This window comes from Mastigoproctus giganteus, chromosome 2 (genome assembly GCF_048544385.1).
Source record: "Mastigoproctus giganteus isolate SK-2022 chromosome 2, ASM4854438v1, whole genome shotgun sequence".
NCBI classification, from domain to species: Eukaryota; Metazoa; Arthropoda; class Arachnida; order Uropygi; family Thelyphonidae; genus Mastigoproctus; species Mastigoproctus giganteus.
The window spans coordinates 239,670,234-239,696,820 of NC_143576.1; the positions used below are offsets into that span (position 1 = coordinate 239,670,234).

The 26,587-nt window shown below is 36.4% G+C and overlaps 1 protein-coding gene across 1 annotated transcript in view; it reads right to left on the minus strand.

Annotated features, from left to right (window-relative positions):
• Positions 1-26,587, minus strand: part of LKRSDH (lysine ketoglutarate reductase/saccharopine dehydrogenase) — a 204,629-nt gene that overhangs the window by 138,729 nt on the left and 39,313 nt on the right. The window contains exons 5-8 of the mRNA XM_090369066.1: positions 25,505-25,657; positions 15,226-15,372; positions 15,031-15,109; positions 8,738-8,865 (exon numbers count right to left, since the gene is read on the minus strand). Coding sequence (XP_090225192.1) covers positions 8,738-8,865; positions 15,031-15,109; positions 15,226-15,372; positions 25,505-25,657 — 507 coding nt within the window. The remainder of the gene's footprint in view (positions 1-8,737; positions 8,866-15,030; positions 15,110-15,225; positions 15,373-25,504; positions 25,658-26,587) is intronic.

Sequence of the window (26,587 nt, forward strand, 5' to 3'; positions counted from 1 at the left end):
TGGCTCATGCTGCATAAGCTTGCATCATATCATTAGCATTAGTAGAGGTATCTCTACTAATGCTAATGCATAGCTGTTGATAATTAGTTTTTAATTACATGTTCCTTGCAGTCTTCTTACTTTTCTCTTTTATATTCTTCTGTTTACATTTCTAGAGGATATCTGTATCACTCTTCTCTTCTGTTTCTTTTTCTTCATCCTCTCTTCGCTTTTCCCTTTCTAAATTATTTTGAGGTTCTTGTGACAACCTCAGTTCGTCTCTTGATAGTAGAACTTGGCTGCGTCCTCATGGTTTGGGACGGGAGTTGGAGGGTAAGGTAGCCTTTGTTATCTTGCCCCTTGACTGCTGAATGTCAGGCGCTGGCTTACAACGTACAACAAAACACACAATAATATACACATAAAGATAAAAACATTTCATTAGATCTTTTTTTTTAAATGCTGGCCTTGGCACTTTGCTGTTAGATGACTTGGCGGCATATAGGGAAAACCCTGGTTACCGCCTTTGAATACTTTGTACAGATCATTGGGTGGTCTCTCGGTGGGCCTTGATTGTGTTAGATGTTGATTAGTTAGCTCCTGGATTTTCATTGTAATATTGTGTTTTCAGGCCATCCCTTAGTTCTAAATATGTTCTAAAAGACAGTAAACTTTGGGTGAGTTGACTGATACCTTTGGTTTTGCTGAAAGCTGAGAAATTGACATTATATAATTGATTCAATTTGACGTTTATTTTGAATTCTGAAACTGTTGTACGGCATAATGGCTGCCATAGAGAACTTTATTTTTTAATTGTCAGTGAATATTATGTTTGTTCTTCCTAAAACTTAGGTTGGCAACATGTTTTGACTCTTATTTTGGACTGCAGGGTGGCTGATTGTGGTGGTGGGTTACTTTTTATGACATTTTTTCCACCAATAGCCAGCCAATTTTAGTTTTTGATAATTGTTGGCTCTAGCTACACAAAATATATTCTTGTTATTCTTATGCTGCCATCTTGTCTTCTCTCTTCTTACTGACAACATGGCTCACGTCTGCTTTTTGGAGGGAAACCTGTAATAGGAGGTCGCCATCTGGAACGTCATAGCTTATACAGTCATTGACAAAATATTATGACTAATGTTATTCCTATGAACCTTGGAGGTTACCCAATTGTTTGATACTGACTGCTGTGCTCTGATTGGATGTCTCTCAGTGATTACATAATTAACCATGTTAACAAAATGGATGCCAGTATGTGTACCATAGTGTGTATAGTAGTGTTAAAAATATTTGGATATTGTAACAAATTGAAGTTTCTCTCTAGATAACCCTAACTTTTTGAACTTGGTGTAGATGTTTGCAGTAGGCTCTGAGTATCCCCACTACCAAGTGTTATGCAAATTGGATCATTAGATCAAAAGTTATTAAGGTTTTTTGCATTTTGTACAAAAATGACATTCAACTTATTTTTGGGCTGATATTGGATACATGTTTAACCCTTAATATCTCTACTCCCACTAGCGTAGCTACCCTTTTTCGGGCCCGGAGGCAAAGAACATGTTCAAACCCCTACTTAATTAATGAAAATTGCAAAAACAGGAGACAGCCAAAGACACCGGGGCCCCTAAAGGGCCCGGGCTTGGAGGCAATTGCCTTGCCTGCTTACATGGCGGCTACGCCACTATCTACTCCTATTGGGCCAAATGAACTGTGCTTTCGCCAATAGATTAATGGACAAATTACTTAATTTTCCTAAATTTTGTGGTGCCCTCTGGTGTTGTGGAAGAGAATTATAAGCAGTCAAAGTTAAAGTTATTTTGCTGCTTAAATTATAAATTTTTTGTGTTGTAAACGTTGCCATCTCATTGTTTGAGATGTAAATATCTTGTCCACTGCATTAGCGGTCAGGACCTTTGAATTAGAACTGATTTGCTGACTGGCAAAGGTGGTACAATAACTCCACAGTTTTTATTTTGTACATGTGGTCTTACTACTATGGAAATTGTTTGTCCACTGCGTTAGCAGCTGGGACATTGTATTTAAGCTGCTTAAATATATTGTATTGCTCTCCTGTCCACTGAGTTTACAGAGAGGAGAATATATTTCTTAGTATTTTGTTAAATTAAAATATTGTCTGACCTAGGTCATAGTTTATATTGTTCAATTCCAATACTGTTGTATTGGAATTGATGTATGGATTAAAAAATAATCTGCTCTACACTCTTAAGAAGGGTGCTCAGGTTACGCCCTCTACTATCGTTGATGCTTGTAGGGTCTGGAACAACCTTGAGAGACTTGTCTTGGACCTGACAATTGAAAATGAAAAACTTAAAGCCAAGGTTTTAGAGTGTGTAAGTGCCAGGACACAGAGAGTAAGTTTTGCCTGCTGCTCCTTTGGCGATCAGTTATGGTTGCTTCCGGCATGGGCATAAAATCAGATGGTAATTTAATTCCTCAGGGATTAAATGAGGACCAGTGAGGAAGTTAAACTTGCAGTCTCACAAAATTTTAAGAAAGAATTAAAGTGTGTCAAAATAAAATCGATAAGGAAGATTAGAGAAACAGGAATTATTATCGAAACTTCCACTAGTGGTGATCTTTGCAAAGTAAAGAAATGTAAAAAATTCTATGAACATAATCTAAATGTAGATTCTCCTAAGATGCTTAATCCCCCTACCTTGATAGCCTATGATGTTGGTAAAGATGTTAAAGATAGAGTTTTTGGAGGATGTTTATGAGAAAAACTTATAAAGGATTTGAATATAGACCATGAGGAATTTAGTAAATTAGTTAAAGTAATATTTAAAATGAAGTCTAGAAATAAGGAAAACTCTCATTGGATTTTTGAGGTTCTTCCTAGATTTAGGCAATTACTTTTGAGGTCTGATAGCATAATTTATTTGGGCTGGTCTGCCCAAAACATGAGGGATTTCATGATATAGCCTCTAGATGTTATAAATGTCTGGGCTATGGGCATTCTGCCAAGAATGCTTTCAGACTGAGTTTTCTTATGGCCACTGTGGTCAGCAGGGCCATCAGCTTGATGCTTGTCCAAACATTGATTCCCTTGTAGTTTGTGTAAATTGTCATTTAAGGAAACACAAAGCAGACCATTCTTTCCATGACCGACATTGCCCGGAATATATATCTGTGCTCAAGAAGCTACAAGATCTCGTACTAGCTATGTTCAATAGTGTTCCCGGTAAAAAGGTAAGTGATTTTATTAAAGTTGCTCAGCTTAACTGCCAACAGTCAATTTCAGTTCTAAATTATTTGGCTAAATATATTTCTGAGAAAAAATTCCATATTCTTGATCTACAGGATCTTTACGGCTACAATGGCAAAGTAAAAGGTCCCCCCTTTGGTTGTTGGGTTGTTCAGTCCAACACTCATGTTTCTGGTGTTGGAGATCGTTCTGTGGCCAGGGTTTGGGCAGCCCTGGTTGTGGTGGATCCTCTAATTACCATAACTAGACGTAATGAATTATGTTCGACTCATGCGGTCTGTGTGTGTTTGGAGGGTTGTTTTGGGCAAAATTTCTTTGTTTATATTTACTTCCAATGTTCTCAGGCTCATCAGTCAATTGATCCCTTTACAAATTATGTTGAGATGGTTCTCAATAAACTTGCTGGTAAGAGAATTGTCTTGATGGCTGATGCTAATGCCTTCTCTACTCTCTGGCATTGTGCGGCTTCGAATCCTAAAGGAGATATCCTGGAGGAATTCATTCTGGCCAAAAATCTAACCGTGTGGAAATCCAATCCTCCTATGTTTGTTTCTGCCTCAGGTCAATCAAGTATTGACATTACTTTTTCTAATTGTGCTTTTGGACAAAATATTGTAAATTGGAAGGTTTTTTATGGATGGACTGGCAATGACCACAATCTTATTTCTTTTGAACTTAGTTTTGTTAAGAATCTGCAAGATGTTTTGCTGAATTATGGTTTTCCTCCTACTTTAAGACCAAAAATGGAAACTGGCACGATTTTAATAAAGTTGTTGGAATGTTTTCCACCTAATATTATTTCTGAACTTGCTGATTTGGATTTGTCTGTTCAGTTAAATCAGATTATGAGTTTGCTCTCTGTTGTATGTAGCTCAATTTTTGCTAGGAAGGAGTAATAGACATCCTAATTCAGTGCCCTGGTGGTCGGCTAATTTATTTGTTTTGAGTTGTAATATGAACAGTGCGCGGTGCTCCTTTCAAAGAGCTAGAAGGTCTCATAGACCGGTTACTGAGACTCAATGTCTCGATGAACTTTATAAGGAAGCTAGATGTACTTATTTTAATTCCATCTATAGAGAGAAGCGTGCCTCCTGGGAGTGTCTTGTGGAGAAAACTGTAAACCTGGTTCCCTGGGGCCTTGTCTACAAGTTGGTTGCGGAGAAGGTTCACACAGGTGAAATTTTCTCAACTATTTTTAATTCTGATGGTCAGGAATCCCTGGTTTGGTCTGATTCCATGAAGAGTTAATCAGGCAGGATTCCTCTGTTCCTGAAAGTGATGCTCAAATTGTGCTCAGATTGCAACAACTGACTTATGTTGGTAATTGTTCTGAAGATCAATTCTCCCCTGCTGAAATTGATTCAGCTATCTTTTATATGCGAGATGGAAAGTGATTTAATGGAAGTGTCAGTTTTAAAGCATTTCTGGAAGTGTTGTCATCAGGTCGTTGTTGACCTCTTTAATAAATGTCTTGTGTTTGGTCGGTTTCCCCGTTTGTTGAAGCAGGCTAACCTTAAAATTCTGATCGAGAATCCTGAAAAGCCTGCGAACCTTGCCTCCTCTTACAGACCCATTGTGCTTCTTCCAGTACTTGGCAAGGTGTTGGAGAAGATTATTGTCTCTAGATTTTTGACTAGTTACCGTGGTAAAGGTCTACAGTCTTCTTACCAGTTTGGTTTTTGTAAAGGCCTCTCTGCGGTTGATGCTATTAGGCATACCATGTGTGCAGTTTCTGACTATCATTCTAAATATGTCCTTGGCCTCCTTGTGGACGTCAAAGGGGCCTTTAACACCGTTTGGTGGCAAAGTGTCCTGGCGAGGTTCCGGGAGGCTGAGGTTTCTATCTCTCTTTACCAGTTGATCATGGATTATTTTTCTGATAGGTGCCTTGTCTCCTCTGGCCTGTGTGCTGTTCGGAGACTGGTTACTCATAGCTGCCCTCAGGGATCCATTCTTGGGCCCATGTGCTGGAACATGGTCCTTGATGGGTGGCTCAGTTCTGAACATGATTTTGTTACTGAAGTGGCATATGCCGACGATCTGTTTGTTCTGGTTTCTGGTGATTCTAGGCTCTAATTGGAGGAACGTGCCAATGACATTTTGTCAGACCTTCATAGTTGGTGTCAGATTCATAAATTGGAGATATCTATCTCCAAAGCTAAACAAATGCTCAAGGGTTCCCTTAGTGTCATAAAACTTGTTAAATCTTACAAGTATTTGGGTGTCCTCATTAACAACTGTTTTCTTCAGTTTGTTCAACATGCCAAATTTATTCTACAAAAAGTAAAAACTTGAACTGTAAAGTTAATCAGAATTACAAGGGCTTCTGTGGGACTCAAACCTTCTGTTTTTAGAATTTATTATAAAAGCATTCTTCTTCCTATAGTTTGTTATGCTGCTGGTGCTTGGGGTCCTAGTGTGTCCAAATTCTTAGTTAATAATATTTGACTAAGGCCCAACGTTTCTTTCTGCTGGCTACTTATCGCGCATGTAGGACTATTGCTTCCTCTGCCCTCCAAGTCATTACTGGTAAAGTTCCTATTAAATTTGAAGTGATTTTAAGTTACTTTCAATATTGTAGAAGACAAGGTATTCCTTCTGTGCTGGATTGATATTATTTAAATTTAGATCTCCCCATAAAATTTGATATTCAACGTATAAGAGATAAATTTCTTTCTGAATCGCAGCTTGACTGGATTAATGGAGCTACAGATCATACCACTTTTCTATTCTTCCCGAAGGTCTTTGAAATTAATAAGAAAAATTTTGCTTGGTTTTCTCCTGGTCTTTATGCTACTTTTTTGTTTACCAGTCATGGAAGTTTGGATGAAAAAGTGTTCTTCTTGGATCTTGCTCCTTCCCCAAATTGTTCCTGTGGTGCAGTAGAATCTGCCACTCACTAAATTTTTGATTGTATTCAGTACGTTGACTTTAGGTCTGAATTTCAACTGATCACTGGGGTTTTTCATGTTGATCATCTTCCAAAATTGGTGACTTTAGAAAACTATAATGCTTTTTCCACTTTTGCAGAAAAACCTTCAAATGTCATAAGAGATTGGCTTCTCTTGACTTATAGTTTTGTCTTTTCTTTGCTTTGGACTTTCTGCAGTTTCTTTGGTTTTTCTGCACTGTTGCTTGTTTGATAAAATTTTGGTTGCTCTGGTTTGGTTGCTTGGGGTGCTGTTTTTCTTTTTTGATGTTTTGGTTGTCCCCCTCTTGCTTATTTTATTTTTTTATTTTAATGAGTGGTTCTGGTCAACAGCTCTAGATCACATTTTTCTGTTTATAATGATTTGAGTTAAATCTTATTATTATTAATGGGTTCTTAAACTAAGCTTCTCTGTAATTAATGTAAATTTTTTTTGTTTTTGTTGCCTTCTGCAGGTGGCAAATTTTTATCTTGTTGAATTATTGTTTAATGCTAAATTATCTTGTACAATTATTTAAATGTATTTTGATAATTACTTGATGTTTTGTGTGGTATTTCTAGCTTATCATTAGTAGTATCTATGTAAGCTTCTTTTACATACTTCAATTAGTGTTGTGAATTTTCTTTTACAATGATTTAAAATTACTGTGTTGTTAATAATGTAAATTGAATTTTGCAGTCTCTGCGCCTTACACAACTCCAACTGTAGATTACGATAATGTTGTAAACTGTCTTCTAAGAGTTATAAAATTACTATGTTGTTAATTAATAATGTAAATATCATTTTGTTGTTTCTGTGGTTTGCAGAGGGCCATTTAGTTTGTTGGCTAATTGTATTTTGTTAATTCATCTCATTTCGTTGGTGAATTATATATGCTATATTACTTTAAATTATGTTCTTAATAATTTAAATATCCTGTTGTTTCTGTGGGTTGCAGAGGGCCATTGCGTTTAGTTGGCTAACTGCATTTTGCTAATTCACCTTGTTCTGTTGATGAATTGTTCATGCTAATTATTTTTAGCTGCTATTCAGGGTTTTAGTGGGTCTTTCACCCACAGCTTGGGTTATGTCTTTGGCAGCAGGGGTTCTGTTGTCTTAATAACCTTAATAGTTGTTTAAACCTGAACTTATTTAAAATGATTTTATGCGAGTTGCTGCATAAAGGGTTTTGGATTTTATGACCTGTTTTATCGTTTTAACTTCTATTTGTTTGTTCTTGCTGATAGTTTCAGCTGAACTTGTATCTTATAGAAGTTGTTGTGGCTGTTTAGTAAATTGCTATTGGTACTGGTTGAGGATTCTCAACATTAGTGTTTTCCTCTTGTTTTGTTTGGATGTCTCTGTATTTGTGTTTGCTGGCTTGACCCTGATCTCAGTTTTCTGGTGTCGGGGTTTCGTTCACACTATCACTTGTTAAAATGTAAAATACTGCTTGATTATTTTTAAGTTAAATTTTAAGTTATCTATTTGGACTTGCCTTCTGATTTTGTCTTGGGTTTTGGAAGTGGTATTAGATTAATTACATTGTTATGTGTTATCTTGCATTAATCATGTTGTTGGGGGTTTTGCTGATTGATTGGCTGTTTTAGTTGTAAGTTTTTCAAGGTTTTGTAATCATTGATTTGCAGTCTTTCGATTGCTTATTGGTATGATTCTTGCCTTGTTGTTTTTGGAGTTTTAAATTTGATTTTAAGTTATTATCTGTCCTAATGGTTGATATTATGACTGGGTTTATTATGATTACTGGGTAAAATTGATTGTATGTATATATGCATAGCTGTTGATAATTAGTTTTTAATTACATGTTCCCTGTAGTCTTCTTATATTATATTTCTAGAGGATATCTGTATTCCTCTTCTGTTCCTTTTTCTTCATCCTCTCTTCCCTTTTCCCTTCTAAATTATTTTGAGGTTCACCTTGTGACAACCCCAATATGTGTTGCTTGATAGTAGAATCTGGCTGCCTCCTCGTGGCTTGGGATGGGAGTCGGGGAGTCTTTGTTCTCCTGCCCCCTGACTGCTAAATGCCAGGTGCTAGTTTACAACATACAACAAAATGCACAATATACACATAAAGGTACAAATATTTCATTAGATATTTTTTTTTAAATGCCGGCCTTTGCACTTTGCCATTAGATGACTCGGCAGTGTATAGGGGAAACCCTGGTTACGGCCTTTACATAAAAAATACTCTGTACAGATCTTTGCAAAGTACCTTTCAACTCAACTGCCATTTTTCTACTGGCACTGAATACCACGTCAATCATGCATGTGTGGGTGAGTGGGGGACTTGATTTACACTCTTCTTTTGCACATTACATATAAGTAAAATCCATGTCCCCCTCTCTTTTTCTCTTTGCCAATAATTTCTGTACTTTCAGCTTTTGTCTCTCTTAACCCAATACTGGTTTCATCAGAATATGTTTATAATTTGTCATATAAACTGGTGTGCCACTTTCAAAATACATGTATTGAGGAAACAAATTCACACATATAATTATAAGACTTCTTAGCTAAAATATATAATAAAGGAAAGTCAGAGTTTAAAGGCAGAAAACTGCACAAGGGAAAATATTGATATTTGAATATCAAATGCTTACTTTCTTTGTAAAGGTAGAATAATAACGTTCAGGATATTGTTCGTATTCTTCTGGATCAAAACCACTGCCATCTTTTCTTTCTATATGATCATCTCTACTAACTACTGCACCATAAACTTTACTCATAGCTGTAAAGAGAGAGTGCATCCTTTATTATTATTTCTTTATTAAACACACACACACACACACACACACACACACACACACACGCACGCACGCACGCACGCACACACGATAATCACTTAATTCATAGAGTGCTGTCACTCCCATTGCAAATTTTGGTAAAATCTCTCCAACTGTCCAAGTATCAATGACTGAAGTTGCCTCCATGGGTGGTTGAGGCTCACAGCATGGGGAAATTCAAAGGTCAATTGGATAAGTATCTACGAGTGGAAGGAGTCAAAAAGTGGTTTTTGTTTCATTTTATTTCATTATTTATATATTATTTTTATTTTCTTTTATTATTTATTTTTAGTTGGTATGGCAAAAGCCTGGGGCTTCTTTGCACCATACGGCTAATACTAATATGAATAATACAATTGAAATGATGCAATTACTCCCTGATCCATTTGGCTGCAGTAACGAAGAGGGAGAAAGTGACTTTTACAAGTTCAACTGACTCATCAAGGTTTACTGGATGGGCTGGTGCATTATAAAGAATAATGCAAGGCCTTGTGATCTAAATTATTTTATTTACAATATTTTTCGACAGCAGTGCTAAAATTACTAAAAATATCAGCCTTGCCTTTTGCTTGATTTTCAAATAACAGAGAGAGTGGATTCACTGTGGCCTTTCAAACAGCATTGATCATTCAATGTTTATAATGGTTTCAGCATTATAAACTAACATGTTGTCACAACTCACTACAATGCGACAATTTCAAGAAACAAAGTGAACAGCTAAACTTTTTGTTCACACCTCATGCTCTAGGATGGTTGCATTGGATCAGACGAGTTAAGATAAAAAGAATACAAGAAAAAGGAACATGATATCCTGTTACAAGCTTGTAAAGGCCCAATAAATTGCTACAGTATACATGCCAGGGGGAGAGGAACTGCATTTTTAATGTAAATAGCTGAACTGGTATAATTTTTAGGTGACGATAGTATTCTATAATTGATTTTGCTCTGTCATGTCAATATTTTGTACAAAATAACAAAGTTTGGTAATGTATATAGTATATTATTTCAGGAATGTTTGATTTTTATTTCTTAAATTAATTGAATTTTCTTTTTCTGATTAATAAAAGGAAAGGTAAATAACTAATTTTCATGTTACCGATTAATTACTAATAAATGATTAATAATATACATTCGGTGATCACTGAATTATGACCACCCCATCTGTAATGAACTATGCTGCATAGATCCCAATATGAAAAAACTGAACAGCTTCGTACGTTAGAGCAGTGGTAATTTGCATCTGGTTGCACAAGTCAAAGTGATAAAATAGCAGTTGTGGAAGTAGTAAAGATATCACAGAGTCTCAAAAGGGAGCTTGTGCATGGGGTGCTCCATATCAGATATGGTATGTTTGTCAGTTGCTCACAGCCCACTGTGGTTAAGGTATATAAAGAATTTTGTCGAATGGGTCAACCACCTCCCTTCAACAGAACTGTAAAGGATTATGCAAGGTCAATGACAGGTCACTGTGCAACAGTTGAAATGGCAATACAATGGAGAATGCAAGAACAATATCCCAAATGACAATGCACTGCACACTCAGACACATGGGGTTCCACAGCAGACAACCCAAGAGACACCCTCTTCTCACTCCAATCATTGTCAATGGCAAATGCTGTGGTGTCAACAACACACTCGCTGGACACTGGAAAACTGAAAATGTGTGTGCTGGTCTGAAGGGGCAAATACCTGGTGCAACACACCAACGGATGCCTTCATGTGTGGTGCAAGCAACAGAGTCCATGGACCTATTGTGCATGGTGAATACTATCCAGGCAGGTGGCAGTGGTTGCTTAACATGGGGCATGTTTTGTTGGCAAGAACTAGGACTCCTGGTACATACAGCCCAATGTTTCACTGGAGGTCTACTGGCAGCTCTTAAGTGCTAGCCCTATGCAATATAACATTGCATAGTGCTAGCACTTTAAAATCAATCTGGATATAATTTTTGCATTAATATCCACACTAATCTATATTGTTATAATGTAATATTCATTCATCATTTTGTAATATATTTATTTCCTCCTGGATTTCAATAAGAATTAAAAAGTAACACATACTTCATTTTTCTGCTGTAACATATAATAAACAAATAGTATGATATATAAATAGCTACTATATGGATTGTTCATGTGATTCATGATTTATACAGTTATGAACTGATAAAAAAAAATTGTGAGTGTGCGGAGCACGCACAATTTCTTTAGGTGAACATTTATCACTTGACCGATGATCCCGTATTGACCATATGAATGCAGCAGGCAACAAATCTGCATGAACGGGAGCCTCAAAGATATGAGACGTTCCATTACCAAATCTAGTTCCGGCAAGTGCTGTGGCATCGGATGATATTTAAAACCATTTGACTTCGATAGAGCTTGAATCACTTTGTTCTTGAGAGAGCCACGACAGCTGTTACAGGCCGATATTTGACTTACATCCTAATTTGGAAATACTGTTTGAAGAAGATCTCGAGCTGCTACGATCTTCATCTTGTTCTTGAACCAAAGCCGATCACACATGGAACAGATTGAGCTGAAATCATTCAGGAATATACATTTAAACTGTGCATGGATGCTTCGGTGTTTCTTAAAATCCTGTTGCTGCTCTGGCTGTATATTACGTGTCGAACGATTTGAGGGAGTACTTCTGGCAGTTGGTTTTGGCTCGTTTTCAACTGAGCTTTGAGGACGCTGTCGTTTTTATTTGCAGTATCAACTTCCATGACTCCTTCCAAATTCACTTCCTACATTTCTGGGGAGATGCAAGGCTCTGAAGATGTGGATGGACCTTCACCGGCTTCTTTGTTCAATTCCAATCACACTCTAATTTCTTCCGCTGTGTCGAAATAGCTTAGATCTCTCCTTAGTACTCAATGGATGTGGTTTTGGTGGTCGCATTGCACATATACATGCTCTATACGCCTTCCAACACTCACCATTAGTCTTCGACACGTTGAATTATAATTTTTTTTATTAAATACGGTGGAGAATGGCAAAGGAAATAGCATGACGCAATCAGTAGGGATACTAATTGGGTCATGTGTCGCTTGTGCCTGGTACAGAGTGGTACAATGGTGTGTGTGGGGACAAATCATTTTGTCACATTTTCTTGGCAGTTTTTGTCAATCCACTGATGCATTGCACGTGTGTGTGTGTGCACGCGCTATATACAACTTACAATGATCACTACAGTGGACCCTCGCTTTACAACTGGTTCGCTGTATGATCAAATCACTTTATGATGGACAGTCCATTTTCTGCTGTAACTAACACCTTATGAATTGAATCTTAATTCTATTAACAGCGATTCTAATAAGTGAAAATAGGAGGAATATTATCCACATGCTATAAAAGTAAAGGTACAAAGCACAAATTTACACTTTATTACCTTACCAATTAATAAAATTAAATGATACGTGAAAATTGGAAGAATATTTTCCACAGGTTAACAAAAGAAAAGAAGACAAAGTCAATTATGTTGGTTATTTCCAGGTAGTCACCCTTCTAATTACTAACTGGGCCTAACACTGCTTAACTTCGGTGATCACACAAGAACCGTGGTATTTAGCCTAATACGATAGTTGGCTGTTCAGTGTGCCTGTAACGTGTTTACTTATGGTAACGGTCATTTCATTGCGTTTTTTGTCAATCCACAAATGCAAGTTACTCACATCTGAAAACTGCCTAGAGCACGCCTCAAGAAGTTTCACTTCAAAAAATATTCTTTGAAATGCAATGACTTTTGTATGCACATTGTCTAAAAAAATCAAATACAAGTTAATGCAGTGTACTACATTTCAGGCACATTAGCAAATAATAAAATTAGTGATAAAATAAAATTTATTAAAAAAAGACGTGCAATCTGAGAAAATTTCATTTCTGCACATCCACCACATTGCTCATTCATTCCTCCAAATAGTGCATAGCAACAAACAATCCAAAGCTATAACTATATATACAAATATTGTAGGTGAAATATCATACAGATATTGTAACTGGATATTATGTTTGGAGCATACATATTACAAAAGATCAGTGGTGGGTAGGCAGATTTCCTGATGTTTTGGAAGTTGCCTTGCATTCTCCATTAAAATTTGTTCTATTGAATTTCTACACAGTCTGTCTTATGTTTCCTTTTAAGAGATTTGATTTCTTCTGCACAATAAAAAAAATATTGTGCATTATATATTCAATGAAAAGAAGCATATTTTTTGTCAGCATGCCATTTGAATAGTCTAATATTCCTCATGTCATTTTTCAACACCTGAACTCCATGCTATATTGTGTACAAGCAGTGATTTGAGACAACAGTAATCAAACACATTATTAGTTCAAATAAAGAGTACAGGCAGTTTTCAGCATGTAGTATTAAGAAGAAATGGTAATATAAACAGAACTCAAATCATTTCACCAAATCATTATTTTATTTAGCCATTCAATATACAGTTTTTTTTTGTGCATGGATGAATTTGCACTTTTTTTAAACTATCATGCTGATCACATGAATGATTTTTCAAGCACCAACAGTAGTCTGCCATCATTGCCTAATTCTATTTAATCTGGTATTCCTCCCCCCACAGTTTTCATATCTTGGTGAAACGTTTCACTCTATTCTTCACTCATTGTATTAAAGTTCTGAGAAAAATATTGAAAGTGACTGCACAGAATATGTACTTTCAAACTCATCTTGCCAAACATTGAACATGTTGCAATCTAGATTTCTGAAACTAATAAGAATTTTGCTGATGACCTTCATGTGGTTCTTTCCTAAAATTTTTCTTAACACTCTTGAATGTTAAACCAAGTCTCCACTTGTTAGACCTGACACAGGCAAGTGGTCAGGAGGACTGCAGTAGCACATAGCACATTTGAGTTGAAAGTGGTTTGAGCCTACATGACTGCTAAATACAGTTAATGAATACATTCATTGTAAAAGTAAACTCCTCTGATCCATGTGGTCATCCCAGAGTATAAAAATAACATTTTAAACCATGTAAAATTAATAAGCTGGAACTACAGTACATTGCATATTTTGAAGAAATCACACCTGTCATATTCTTATAATTCTTTAATTAAAAGAATATCATAGGCATGACTGTTCTTTTAATTATTTTCTTCTAATTATATTTTTGACTTTTAATATCTTAAAGACTCACTCCCAAATAAAGAAATTTATTTGGGAGTGAGTCTGTTTTTGTTTTCAGGATGGATTTCTTTAATCTTTTGGCATTACATAGACAGTAGGACTGCAGGTCTTCACTGTGTAACCTTGTGAAGGGTTGAGGCGCTCTTCCCATGAAAGGTTTCTGTTGTTTAATTAATTATTTTTTTTTAAAGTAACAGTAGTTACTGTAAGTAATTACTTAAATATATAATGTGCTCTGCTTTCAACATTATTAATTTCACATGGTTTAAGAGCAATTAATTCATCAGAACTCTTTACTTGGTTAAATATAACATGTAAGTTCTTTGTTTCTTCTCCTTCCCTTTCTTCCCTATTTGGAAGACTTTTTTTTTTTTTTTTTCCCCTGGTACAAAATTTGTGAAATTATGTGGGATAACCACACCATTTCACAAAGTGATGATGGTCCATTAAAAATTGCAGCATGGAATTGTAGCATCATTTATCTCAGGAATATTCACAGCTGCATACTGAAAACAATCTTCATCTTTATCTACAGCCATAACAAACTGTGACTAATGAAACTGTACCAGAGTCTGTCCTATAAGTATCAAATTTCTGAGGGTTGGGTGGAAGTGGCATGTATTCACTGTGGGAAACAGGACAAATAGCTGACAGCAGATTTGATATTTTATTTCTATTTTTTCTGTAATACTGCACATGCATTCTGATAATGGTGTCCAGGTTCATGCCACATTATATGTACAGGAATCCTTGTTGTTGAAGTTGTCTCACAGAATCTGTGAAAACCAACTATTCAAAGCTAAGTTGTCATTTAAAATATAATCGGTATTAGCTGGTTGCTAGTATAAAAAATAATTGATAAGTCTTTTCTCACGTAAGCAGTTTGATCAGGAAATCAGACAGAAACAGTGAGGGCAGGAAAAAATGTAACTATTCTATATTCAAATTCAAAGACAACTTACACCCATGCTCAGCCACTTGTGCAAGATCACATGGATTGACATATTCATATGGCAATTCTTGAAACATTTCTTGAGCACCCTGCAACACAATATAGAGAACGAAAAAAATCATAAATAACAATAATTATGCATATATTATTGATCAAAGAAATATGATATACATGAAGTGAATTAGTCAGCAATGGTAAAACTCACTTGAGACACATTTCCAGATCCTGTGAAAACAAACGTAAGTGGCCCAATAGATCTTGGCATCATTCCAAGGGCTATTTCATAACCAGCATCTCTAATAGCTTGTCGTGCCATTCCACTATTCCTGTAATTGTGTGCTGGACCTATGTGCTAAAAAAATTACATTTTGTTTTTCATTTAAATACATAATTTTTTTAGTCACTGCCTTTCTTATTAGTTAGCTCAAGCAGAAATTCAGAATAGCAAGGAATTAAATAAATTCCTGTTTATATTCCAGGATAACTATATTAGGTTAAAAGTATTTACAAGTACGAAATACAGCATAAAACGTTATGATGTATTTGTGCATTCATGAAGTCAATATTAACAGATTAGTTGTTTATTCATAAATCAAATGTTAATAAATAATTAATAAACAATAATAAATTAATATATAATTAAATGAATTAATAATTAAAAAACAATAATTACTGACATAACCAAATTGCTGTCCTTATTATGTGGACAGCATCAGATAGTAAGTTTCTGGCTGATTATTCAGCTGTGTCTATGCGAACATTAAGTTACTCTGAGATGAAAGAAGTTAAGGTCTCTTGCTGACAGTCATTTGTCAGGACCAGTTAAAAGATGGAGTCTTTTGGACCTAATTCTGGGGTATTTTTCCTTCACTCACTCACTCTCACTCTCACTCTCTCTCTCTCTCTCTCCATCCTCCCATACCACCAGCTAATGGGGACATCTTTCTAATTTAAATTTTAAATGTCTTACTGCGTCTGTGATGTTTAACTTCCTTTATTGCAGACTTCCTGTAAGTGTGCAAGGCATTTGCTAATGCTGCTACAATATTAGTTATACCTCACTGGAACTGAAAGTAATCATTATACAAATTTTGCTGTCAGAACTGTTTGATTAAAAATTTTAAATGTTTAAAAATAACTGACTATAACTAGCAAATTACGTGGCTGGCTTCTATGTGATTCTTTAAGTGTCTTAAACAGATTACTTCCAGCATATAATTTTTTGGAATATTCCGAAATAAGTATTTTAAATACTTACCTTTGGAGTACCTACACCAGAAAAGAAAAGAAACAAGTAATATAAAAAAAAAATTTTTTAAAGTCAATTCCTACTTAGGTCAACAAAGAAAAATTTTATTTTAGTTACTTTTTATTAAATAATTACAATTAATATAAATATGTATATACATATGACAGAATCACAATATTAACTGGCAAAATAGAAAGCGAATTTCCTTGCAATTTTCCATTTTCCTTTCTATATATGGTGTTGGACTATTATTTTTATTCACATGTTTCATTTTCCATTTTGTTCCCTCCTTGACTCAGACTAGAACCCAGAATGAAAAAAGAATCTGAAAAAGAAATTTTTTTCCAGCGATCTACACGCTTCGCCACTGACGGTATTTATTCCTAAATTTATATCCTGCTAAATATCTTATATAAGAGAAATTTTTTCCTCCCATATAAAACTAAAATTAATTAATTAAATTTAATTAATGAATTAATATTTGAAAAAACTGTATTAACATCAAGTGTCATCCACTACAAGTTTAAAAAATGTATTTGAACTTGAGTGGATGAATAACAAAAATTTATCAAAAAATTATTGATTTTCGCAAGAATTGAACTCGCATTCTTCACCTTCACGTGAAAAATACTGAAATCCTTGCATTTTACCGATTGAGCTACTGCCTGTTGATTTCAATTTTATTCCTAAATTTATATCCTGCCAAATATCTTATATAAGAGAAATTTTTTCTCCCGTATAAAACTAAAATTAATTAATTAAATTTAATTAATGAATTAATATTTGAAAAAACTGTATTAACATCAAGTGTCATCCACTACAAGTTTAAAAAAATTTATTTGAACTTGAGTGGGTGAATAAAAAGTATTTTATTAATGATTGAAAATTTGAACAAGATATTGTTATTGTTACTTTTTTTTTTTTTAGGAGCATTAGCAACTAAGGCCATATTGCTCCGGAACAAGATATATAAATATATACAAAGGGTACTAGGAAAGTTTTGCAATATGACGCAACAATGAATCACAGGAAGCTGCTTGTTGCTGCATGTTGAGACATGTTCATACGTGCATAGTAGCCGCCGCGCCAAGTCGATGGGCTCAGTTATTCATTAGTAGTGAGAGTGTAAAGTGCTTGCGATGGCATCGTGGTCACGAAATGAGATAAGGACAGTTTTGCGGTATAATTTCGTGCATGGTTTAACCATAGACCAGTGCTTAGAAGAAATGACTCTTGCACTAGATGATGATTGTCCACATCGTACAACGATATTCAGGTGGTATAGAGAATTCCAAAGGGGAAATTTCACTCTGGAGGATTCTGAGAGGCCGGGAAGGCCACGAACGTCAGTTACGGAGGAAAACGTTACTGCTGTGAGGAAAATGCTTGACGAAAACAGGCGAGTGACCTACCAACAGATAGAGGATACTTTGGGCCTAAATGCACCAGCAATTCATTCGATTCTGCAAGATCATTTGCACGTGAAGAAACTTTGTTCTCTCTGGGTGCCGCATCAACTGACTGAAGAGCAGATGACACGACGTGTGACTTGGTGCCGGGAGATGTTAAAAAAGTTTGATAAGGGACAATCTCGGTATGTGAACAACATCGTGACAGGTGACGAGACTTGGCTGTACTATTACGATCTGCCGACCAAGGCTCAAAACAAAGTTTGGGTCTTTGATGATGACGACACACCCGTAATTGTCAGAAAATCCCGATTTGTAAAGAAGAAAATGATAGCTGTATTTTTCAAATCGAGTGGAATTGTGGAACGTGTCGTTTTGGACACGCAGAAGACAGTCACAGCTAAGTGGTATACTGAACAATGCCTGCCTAAAGTCATTGGATCTATGAAGAACCTGCGGCCAAAGTCTAGAATGGACACCTGGTACCTCCATCACGATACTGCTCCAGCTCACTGTGCCAAAGCCTGCACTGAATATTTGACCACGACAGGACTGAAACTTCTCGAGCACCCTCCCTACAGTCCAGACCTTGCTCCCTGCGACTCTGCACTGTTCCCGCATGTGAAAATGAAGCTAAAAGGGAGGCGGTTTTCCAGTGATGAGGACCTTCTATGGGCTTGGGACAACGAGTGTGCTTTACTCCCTAGTGAAACTTGGCAGAACTGGTTTAAAGATTGGTTTCGGAGGACGGAGAGGTGTATTGAATGTAGAGGAAATTACTTTGAAAAAATTAAATAAACAAAGCTGTATTGCAAAACTTTCCTAGTACCCTTTGTATAGGGAGAGTGTGAACTAATAGTAGGAATTGAAAAAAACGAAAAAAAAAAAAACACACATATAAAACTCTTTAAAATCTGGTACCCTTGGGAATTGAAAGGTATACCTATGGGCAGAGCTGCAAACTGAACTGAACCAAACCGAACCCATTTTTCTGAACCAACATTTTTTGGAAAAGTGGTTTGGTTTTTGGTTCAAACATCGACTACAGGTCAATGAAAATTTGGAAAATTTTCATGGGGAAATCCAGTGAGTAGGAAACATACTCTTTCTTTTTCCATTATTCATGGCTAGGCTTCTAGAATGGTTACTAAGAAATTAAAAGCACTGTATTGGATTAGCAGACCATCTGAGGGATAGGGAAAGAGTTTTTTCGCTTTGACCAAGAAATGAGTCGCAGAGGGACTCTGTGGGCCACAGGGTCCCTGCTGAGCTATTTGAATAGTTTGTTGCATACTGATAAGATCGCTCATCGGTGAAGACAGGATACTAGAGCTGGAAAAGGAATTAGAAAATGTGAATTCGAATATCATCAGTTTGGCTGAAACAAGAGGAAGAAATCAATCACTTATAACTTTATCAAGTGGAAATCTGCTGTACACCAATAGAAACAGTGAAAGGAGTGAAGGTGGAGATGGCTTTCTGGTCCATAAAGATATAAAAAACAACACTTTGGAATTCAAAAGTACATCACCAAGGGTGTCAAGACTACTACTCAGGATTTCTAAGAGGTATAAGCTAAAGGTTATAATGATTTATGCACCAACAACAAGACTACTCAGGATTTCTAAGAGGTACAAGCTAAAGGTTATAATGATTTATGCACCAACATCGAGTCGTGATGATGAAGAGGTTAAAGAAATGTACACCAAAACTGATTCTTCTAGATGAACAGAAAACTCACTACACTATCATTATGGGGGACTTCAATGCTAAGGTTGGAAAAAGACAAAACAGCACAGAAAGGGGAACTATAGGAAATTTTGGAATTAGTGAAAGAAATGAAAGACTTGTGGAATTTGCAGAATCTCGAGGAATGTTAGTAATGAACACTTTTTTCAAGAAAAGGGTGAACAGAAAGGAGATGGAAGAGCCCAAATGGATTAACAACTAATGAAATCGACTTCATCCTCACTAACAGAAGATATATCATGAATGATGTTACTGTCCTGAACAAGGTAAATGTTGAAAGTGATCAAGAATGGTAAGATGCACACTTGATATAGATGTAAGAAAAGAAAGGAAAAAGCTGACTCGAGTAAATAATACAAAGGTCTTTGAGATAACAGAAGAGGAGAAAAAGCAGTATGTACCGGAACTTAAGAACAAATTTGAGCTTCTGAAGACTGCTCAGGACCAAGATATCGACGAGGAATATTACAACTTTCTGAAAGTGATAAAGCCCAAGAAACCTATAGGTAAAAAGAAATCCAAAGAAGAAAAAATTAGTCAAGAAACACTTGTCATGATGAACCGAAGACGACAAATGAAGAGCAAGAAAAACACTGACAGGGAGAAAATTGAGTATACTGAGTTATGCAAAGCCATTAGAAAGGACATAATTGTTCACAAGGGTCATTACTAACAGATTAGAAAGAATACTTGATGAGAATCAACAGAAAGAGCAAGCTGGATTTAGGACAGCTCTCTCAACTATGGATCACCTTTACATAACGTCACAGCTAATGGAGAAAGCAAATGAATATAAAACACCATCATGCCCGGCATTTGTGGATTATGAAAAGGCATTTGACTCCATACAGCATAAGGCAATGTTCAATGTTTCGGGCAAAGGAAAGACAAGGCATAGATACCCCATATATTATGATTTTTGAAGAAAATATATGCGAATGCTACCTCCTTTATTAGACTAGACAAAGACAGTAGTAAATTTAAAATTGAGAAAGGAGTTCGACAAGGAGGCACAATATCTCCGAAGTTGTTTACTGCTGCCCTTAAGGAGGCTTTCAGAAGGTTAGACTGGTCGCAGAAAGGAGTCAATGTGAATGGAGAGTACCTAAACCATTTACAATTTGCAGATGACATTATGGTCATAAGCTATGATCCCAAAGAATTAGAGGAAAATCTTAATCAGTTTTGCAGAGTTAGTAAGGATTTTGGACTAAAGATGAATATGGCTAAAACAAAAGTAATGATGAACAAGTATGCCACAGAAAGGGATATAATGATTGAAGGAGCAGTAATTGAAAAGGTGGAGTCATATACTTATCTGGGACAAGTCATTAGCTGTAAAAAATGATGAATGGACAGAAGTCTAGAGAAGAATAAATTTTGAATGGATAGCATTCAGGAAATATAGTCACATACTGAGGAGCAATATCCCAATTTGTCTGAAACATAAAATAATGAACCAATGCATACTCTCCACCATGACTTATGGAAGTGAAACTTGGGCACTCACCAAAAGAATGGAAAAGAAGCTGAGAACTACACAGCAAAGAATGGAATGAATTATATTGGGAATCAGACTGTTAGACAAGAAGAGAAACACATGGATTAGGCAGCAAACTCAAGTTAAGGACATTCTTATCAAAACTAAAGAACTAAAATGGTCTTGGGCAGGACACATAGCTCGAAGACATGATGACAGATGGACTAAGAAAATAAGAGAATGATACCCAAGAGTATCTAAGAGAAAACCTGGAAGACAACAATGGAGATGGACAGATGAAATTCATGAGTTTGTGGGTAGTGAATGGATGGCCATTGCACAAAACAGAAGGAACTGGAAAGTTGCTGGAGAGGCCTTCATCTTGTAGTGGATTGAAAATGGATGATGATATGCTGTTTTTGTACAAACTTGTACTTTTTCAAATTCTTTTGCAGCCTGAGGCTGAAAACTAAAAGTGCTTCAGTCTAATTCACTTTATACACCATCAAGCATCTCTCATATTGTGGAGTTATACTTCATAGCTGTTTTGTCATCATCGTGTCACCAGTGTACCTACCCACCGAAGGATGGCCAAATAGCCCTGAAACGGTCACCAGGGGGGCCTGATGCTGCCCAGAGGTTCCACGAATAGGTAACAACAGTCTTCTCTACTGGGAAAGCGTTGCCTATTCGAGGAGTTTGAGTTTTTTTTAAGTGGAGTGAGTTGAAGGAGTTACTGTCCCTTTCATTCTTCTACACCGTTTCTTTTCCTCTTCCATTCCTACTGTTACTTTCCCTCTACTTTTTTGCTTTTCTAAGTCTAATAGGGACAAGTGGATAGTAGAGTTATTATCCCACACATATACAAACAAGCCTTGAAATGGTGAAATGGCTGGATGGTAGTGCTCACTGAGAATAAGTAAGAGTAGTCTTCTAGACCACAGGATTAGGGAATGGCTACTGGAGGTGAATAATATCAGCAACAGACTCATATCAATTAAACTGCAAATGAATGACAGCTAAACATTGAAGATAGTACAATGTTATGCACCACAAACCGGTTGTGAAGAAATGGAGAAGCTGGAGTTTGAGGACAAACTCGAAGAGAACATCACAGGTGGAGATATAGTTATCATGGGTGACCTGAACGCAAATGTCGGAGTGGAGAGACAAGGACTAGAATACGTTATGGGTCCGCATTGTTGGGGACCTAGGAATGATGATAGTGACGGGCTGTTGGATTTCTGTTTACGCAACAGCTTGGTCATAGGAAACATCTGGTTCAAGAAGAGAAAGAGTCACAAAGTAACAAGATACAATTGGGATGGTCAACAGGAATCCCTCCTTGACTATATACTCTTGGATCAAGAGCGACACAGAAGACTAGTGGATGTCAAGGTCATTCCTAGTGTCTCCTTGGGTAGTGATCACAGGTTAGTTGTTGGAGTTTTAAGATTTCCTAAATTGAAGAGGATCAAAATAACAAGAGAGAGAAAACTAAGGGTGTAGAAGTTGAAAGAAGAGGAAAAAGGGGCGATGTTCAGAGAGGAGTTCAGGAAGGTTGTACCTAAGACAGTGGTGAACAGTGTGGAATCAGAATGGAAAGCATTCAAAGACTGTATAGTAGGAATGACAGAGCAGGTTTGTGGAAGGACAAGCAATAGAAGGAGATGGAAAGAAACCCCATGGTGGAATGATAGGACAAGAGAGGCTGTGAAAATCAAGAATAATGCATTCAGGATCTACTTTCAGAACAGAAATGATGAGAATAAAGAGAGACATGAAACCATGAAGAGAGAGGCTGAGAGGATAGTTAACGAGGAGAGAATTAGTATTAGTATTAGTAACGGCCGCATGGTGCAAGAAAGCCTATGGCTTATGCTGCACCAGCCGAAAAAAAAAAAAAACGATCAAAACAATAATAAAAACAAAAAAAAAATAAATAAATAAAATAAATAACTAAATAATAATAATTAATAAATAAAAAAAAAATAAAAAAAATTTTAAATTTTATTTTAAAAAAATAAAAATTTAAAATAAAAAAATTCTCCAACCACAGAAGACTGTGGTTGGAGAATGGAGTGAACCTCTATGACAAGATATTGACAGTAATAAAAAGATGCTGTATGGTATGGTGAGGAATAGAAAAAGAGATGGTGAACAAAGCAAATACTTGATGGATGAGAATGAGAATCTAATAACCAAGGATGAAGAGATAAGAGAAACATGGAAATATTTTGAAAATCTGTTGAACGTGCAGGACAAAAAGCAAAAGGGACCAAAGGCAGGTTGATCATAGAACAGCAGATACGGAGAGAGAGAGCAAACAGACTTGACGTGGAATGATATAGTGCAAGCATGTAAATACATCAAGACAGGTAAGTCTGCTGGTATGGATGAGACAAAAGAAAGATGATGAAGGCTACAGGTGAGGCAGGGATAGCGTGGACATACAGACTGTTCCATAAGATCTGAGATGAGAGCCAGGTGCCAAAGGACTGGAAAGGTTTGATCATCCCGTTGTTCAAGAAGGGGAACAGGAAAAAGTGTTCCGATTATAAAGGCATCACACTGACATCACAGGTGAGTAAGCTGTATGAGAGAGTGTTAGAGCAGAAGGTAAGAGGAACGATTGAAAATAGGATGGCTGAGGAACAGGTTTTTTTTTTTTTTTTTTTTTAAGAAAACCCCAAACACAAGAGGTATTAGAACCTATAGTACTTAGTACTGTGCTTGGATTGGAAGTTGAGAAGACGAAAGAAGATATTTGTTGACATTAGACTTGAACTTCTGTAGATTAATTTTCAGAAAATACATATGAAGGAAGGTTGTTCCAGAAAACGGCAGTTGAATGAATAAACGAGTATGGCTTGAGGCCTGGCAGATCGATGGTGGATCTAATTTTCTGCATCAGGCAACTGATGGAAAATTGTTATGAACACAATAAAGAATTATGGATGGTATTTTTGGATATAAAGAAGGTGTGGTTTTGAGAAACTTGGGGATAGAGGAACATCTTGTGGAGAGAATTGAGAATATGTGCACCAATACAGTGAGCAAAGTAAGAACAGTGATGGAGTTGACAGAGAGCCTCGAAATAACATCAGGTTTGAGGCAAGGAGGTGTCCTGTCACCACTACTATTCATAGCTGTCATGAATGATCTGCAATGTAGAGTGGTGGAACTTGGACAGGACCAGATGAAAGTCATGCTCTTTGCAGATGATCTCTGCATATGGCAGCAGGGAACAAGTACAATGACAAGTTGATAATGGGCTAGTATGGCCAATGAATTTGGACTGGTTTTCAGTCAGGAGGCACCATTACAAAGACTGGAGTAGTAGTAGTGGCATGTGATGCAAGAAAGCAAGTGTATGAGCTTATGCAGCATCAGCCAAAAAAAAAAAAATCACACCATTCCCTCCAAATGCCTGTCCAGTTCCTCCTTAAATTTATTCAACCTATCAACTTCCACGACAGATGGAAGTTTGTTCCAGCAATTAACCACCCGCTGGCTAAAGACAAATTTCTGCACATCTATTCTACATCTGTCTTTTCTTAATTTGAATTTATGCCCCCTTAGGTTCGTAATCTGAACAAGTGGAAGGATCCCATCAGAATTCAGCGTGCTCAACCCATTCAAGGCCTTATACACCTCAATAGACTAAGAAATAAGTAGGATACAAGCGAGTGGGAATTTCTATAGGCAGACAAGAGATCTGATCTGGAACATACCACTGAAGTGCAAGAAGGCTATATATGCCAGGCCTATTACATACCAATTCTAACGTATGCATCTGAAACTTGGACTATGAGGAAAAAGGATGAAAGCAGAATTCAGGGGGCAGAAATGAGATTTGTGAGTAGCATAGCCAGAAAGACAAGATGCAACAAAATCAGGAATGATGTGATTAGGGAGAGAATTCAGGTGGAAAAATTCCAGGACAGGATTGAAAGGTCCCACTTGAAATGGTTCAGACATGTAAAGAGGATGAACGAGAGGCGTTTGCCAAGAAGAATGTTTGATTTACAATTAAGGAACAAAAGACCAAAGGAGAGACCAAAAATGAGATGACAAGACATGATAAAGACTGATGACATTAAGAGAGGAGGAAACTGGAGTCAAATCAACGATGGAGAGAAGTACACAGACAGGGCATGGTGGCGAGGTGTCATACCAATGGAATAGTGGAACGATGTTGTTGCAGAAAAATCCAGAATAACTCATGGGGAGCTGGAGGAGGGGGTCCTACTCCTGTTTAACTGACTGACATATTATACTCTCAACTGAAGAAAGCTTTAAGAATTCCTCCAGTGTCTAACATGATTTGAATGAATCCTGACCACTTGAAACAAGAGCCATAAAATAAATTATTCTGATTTCTTTGTTTAAAATTAAGGGATAAAAAACAACCTCAAGATATTCAACCAACGTACTGGTTGATATTTTCTAATATTACTCTTCCATTTTCATAAATTCAATCATTATAACTTGTTTTCTAATTTTTTCACTCTCTCCATAACATATTTAAGAGAAGGCTGCATGTAGACTGTAAGAGATGACTAGGTTATAGTGTTATTTTAATTTATATACTTACCATAAATGGTGTATGATGACCAAGTGCTAGCAGTCTTAATCCTAAACCATGTAATATATTAATTATTCCAGCTACACCTGCATGTTTTCCAAATGCCACTACACGTTGTCCCTTATCATCCACTAATTTTTCATAGTCAAACAAGCGAATATTCTGCAAGATTGAAATAAAACAGTTTGGTTCAGAAACAAAACACACAGATAATACATTCTTGATAAAGTGCATATATCTAAATAACGAAATACAATTTATTCATATACAGCAGACTCAATTTACCAGGATCATATTAACCAGGACACTTCAAGACTCCAAAGTAAAAAAAAAAAAAAAAAAAATCCACCAGAAATAATAAAATTCAAATAATAAATAGAACGAGTACAAACAGATATTTTGCAAGTCATTAATAAGTGATGAGAAGCAGCATTATAAGTCTGGTTGGGAGATGAACCTATTACCCTGCAACCCCTGTTGTCTTCACATCCTCCGCCCAAATAAACAACAGAAAGAGAACAAATGTTTAGCTTGTTTTAGTGAATTTCATGGATTGCTGTGTTCCATAGTCAGATAGCAAACAAACTGAATGAGTATTGTGCATCTACATTCACACATGAGGAGTTATTAAAGTTTGAAAATGCCACAAGGTTATCAAATTGTAACAGGACCAATGCCTAATGATTTTGTAATAACTGAGAACAAAGTGGGGGAGAAATTGTTGAAGTTAAACATAAGAAAGGCACCTGGGGTGGATGGGATCTATCCAGTTATATTAAAGGAGGCAGCAAAGGAAGTAAGCAAACCCTTAGCCATAATTATGAGAGCATCCTTGGACTCAGGGGAGGTCCCCAAAAATTTATTGAAACCAATGAACTTGTGCCAGATCAAATTTACAAAGCCAATAGAGCAGGATTGTACTGGGAATGCCTTCCATCAAAAACTTTGGCTTACAAAACTGAGATAAAAGCTCCAGGACATAAAATGCAAAAGCAAAGATTGAAAGTTCTTTGCTATGCAAACGCTGCCAGGTCTCATTCTCTGAAACTCTGCATAATTGGAATGGCAAAAAAAAAACGGGCTTTCTCGAGT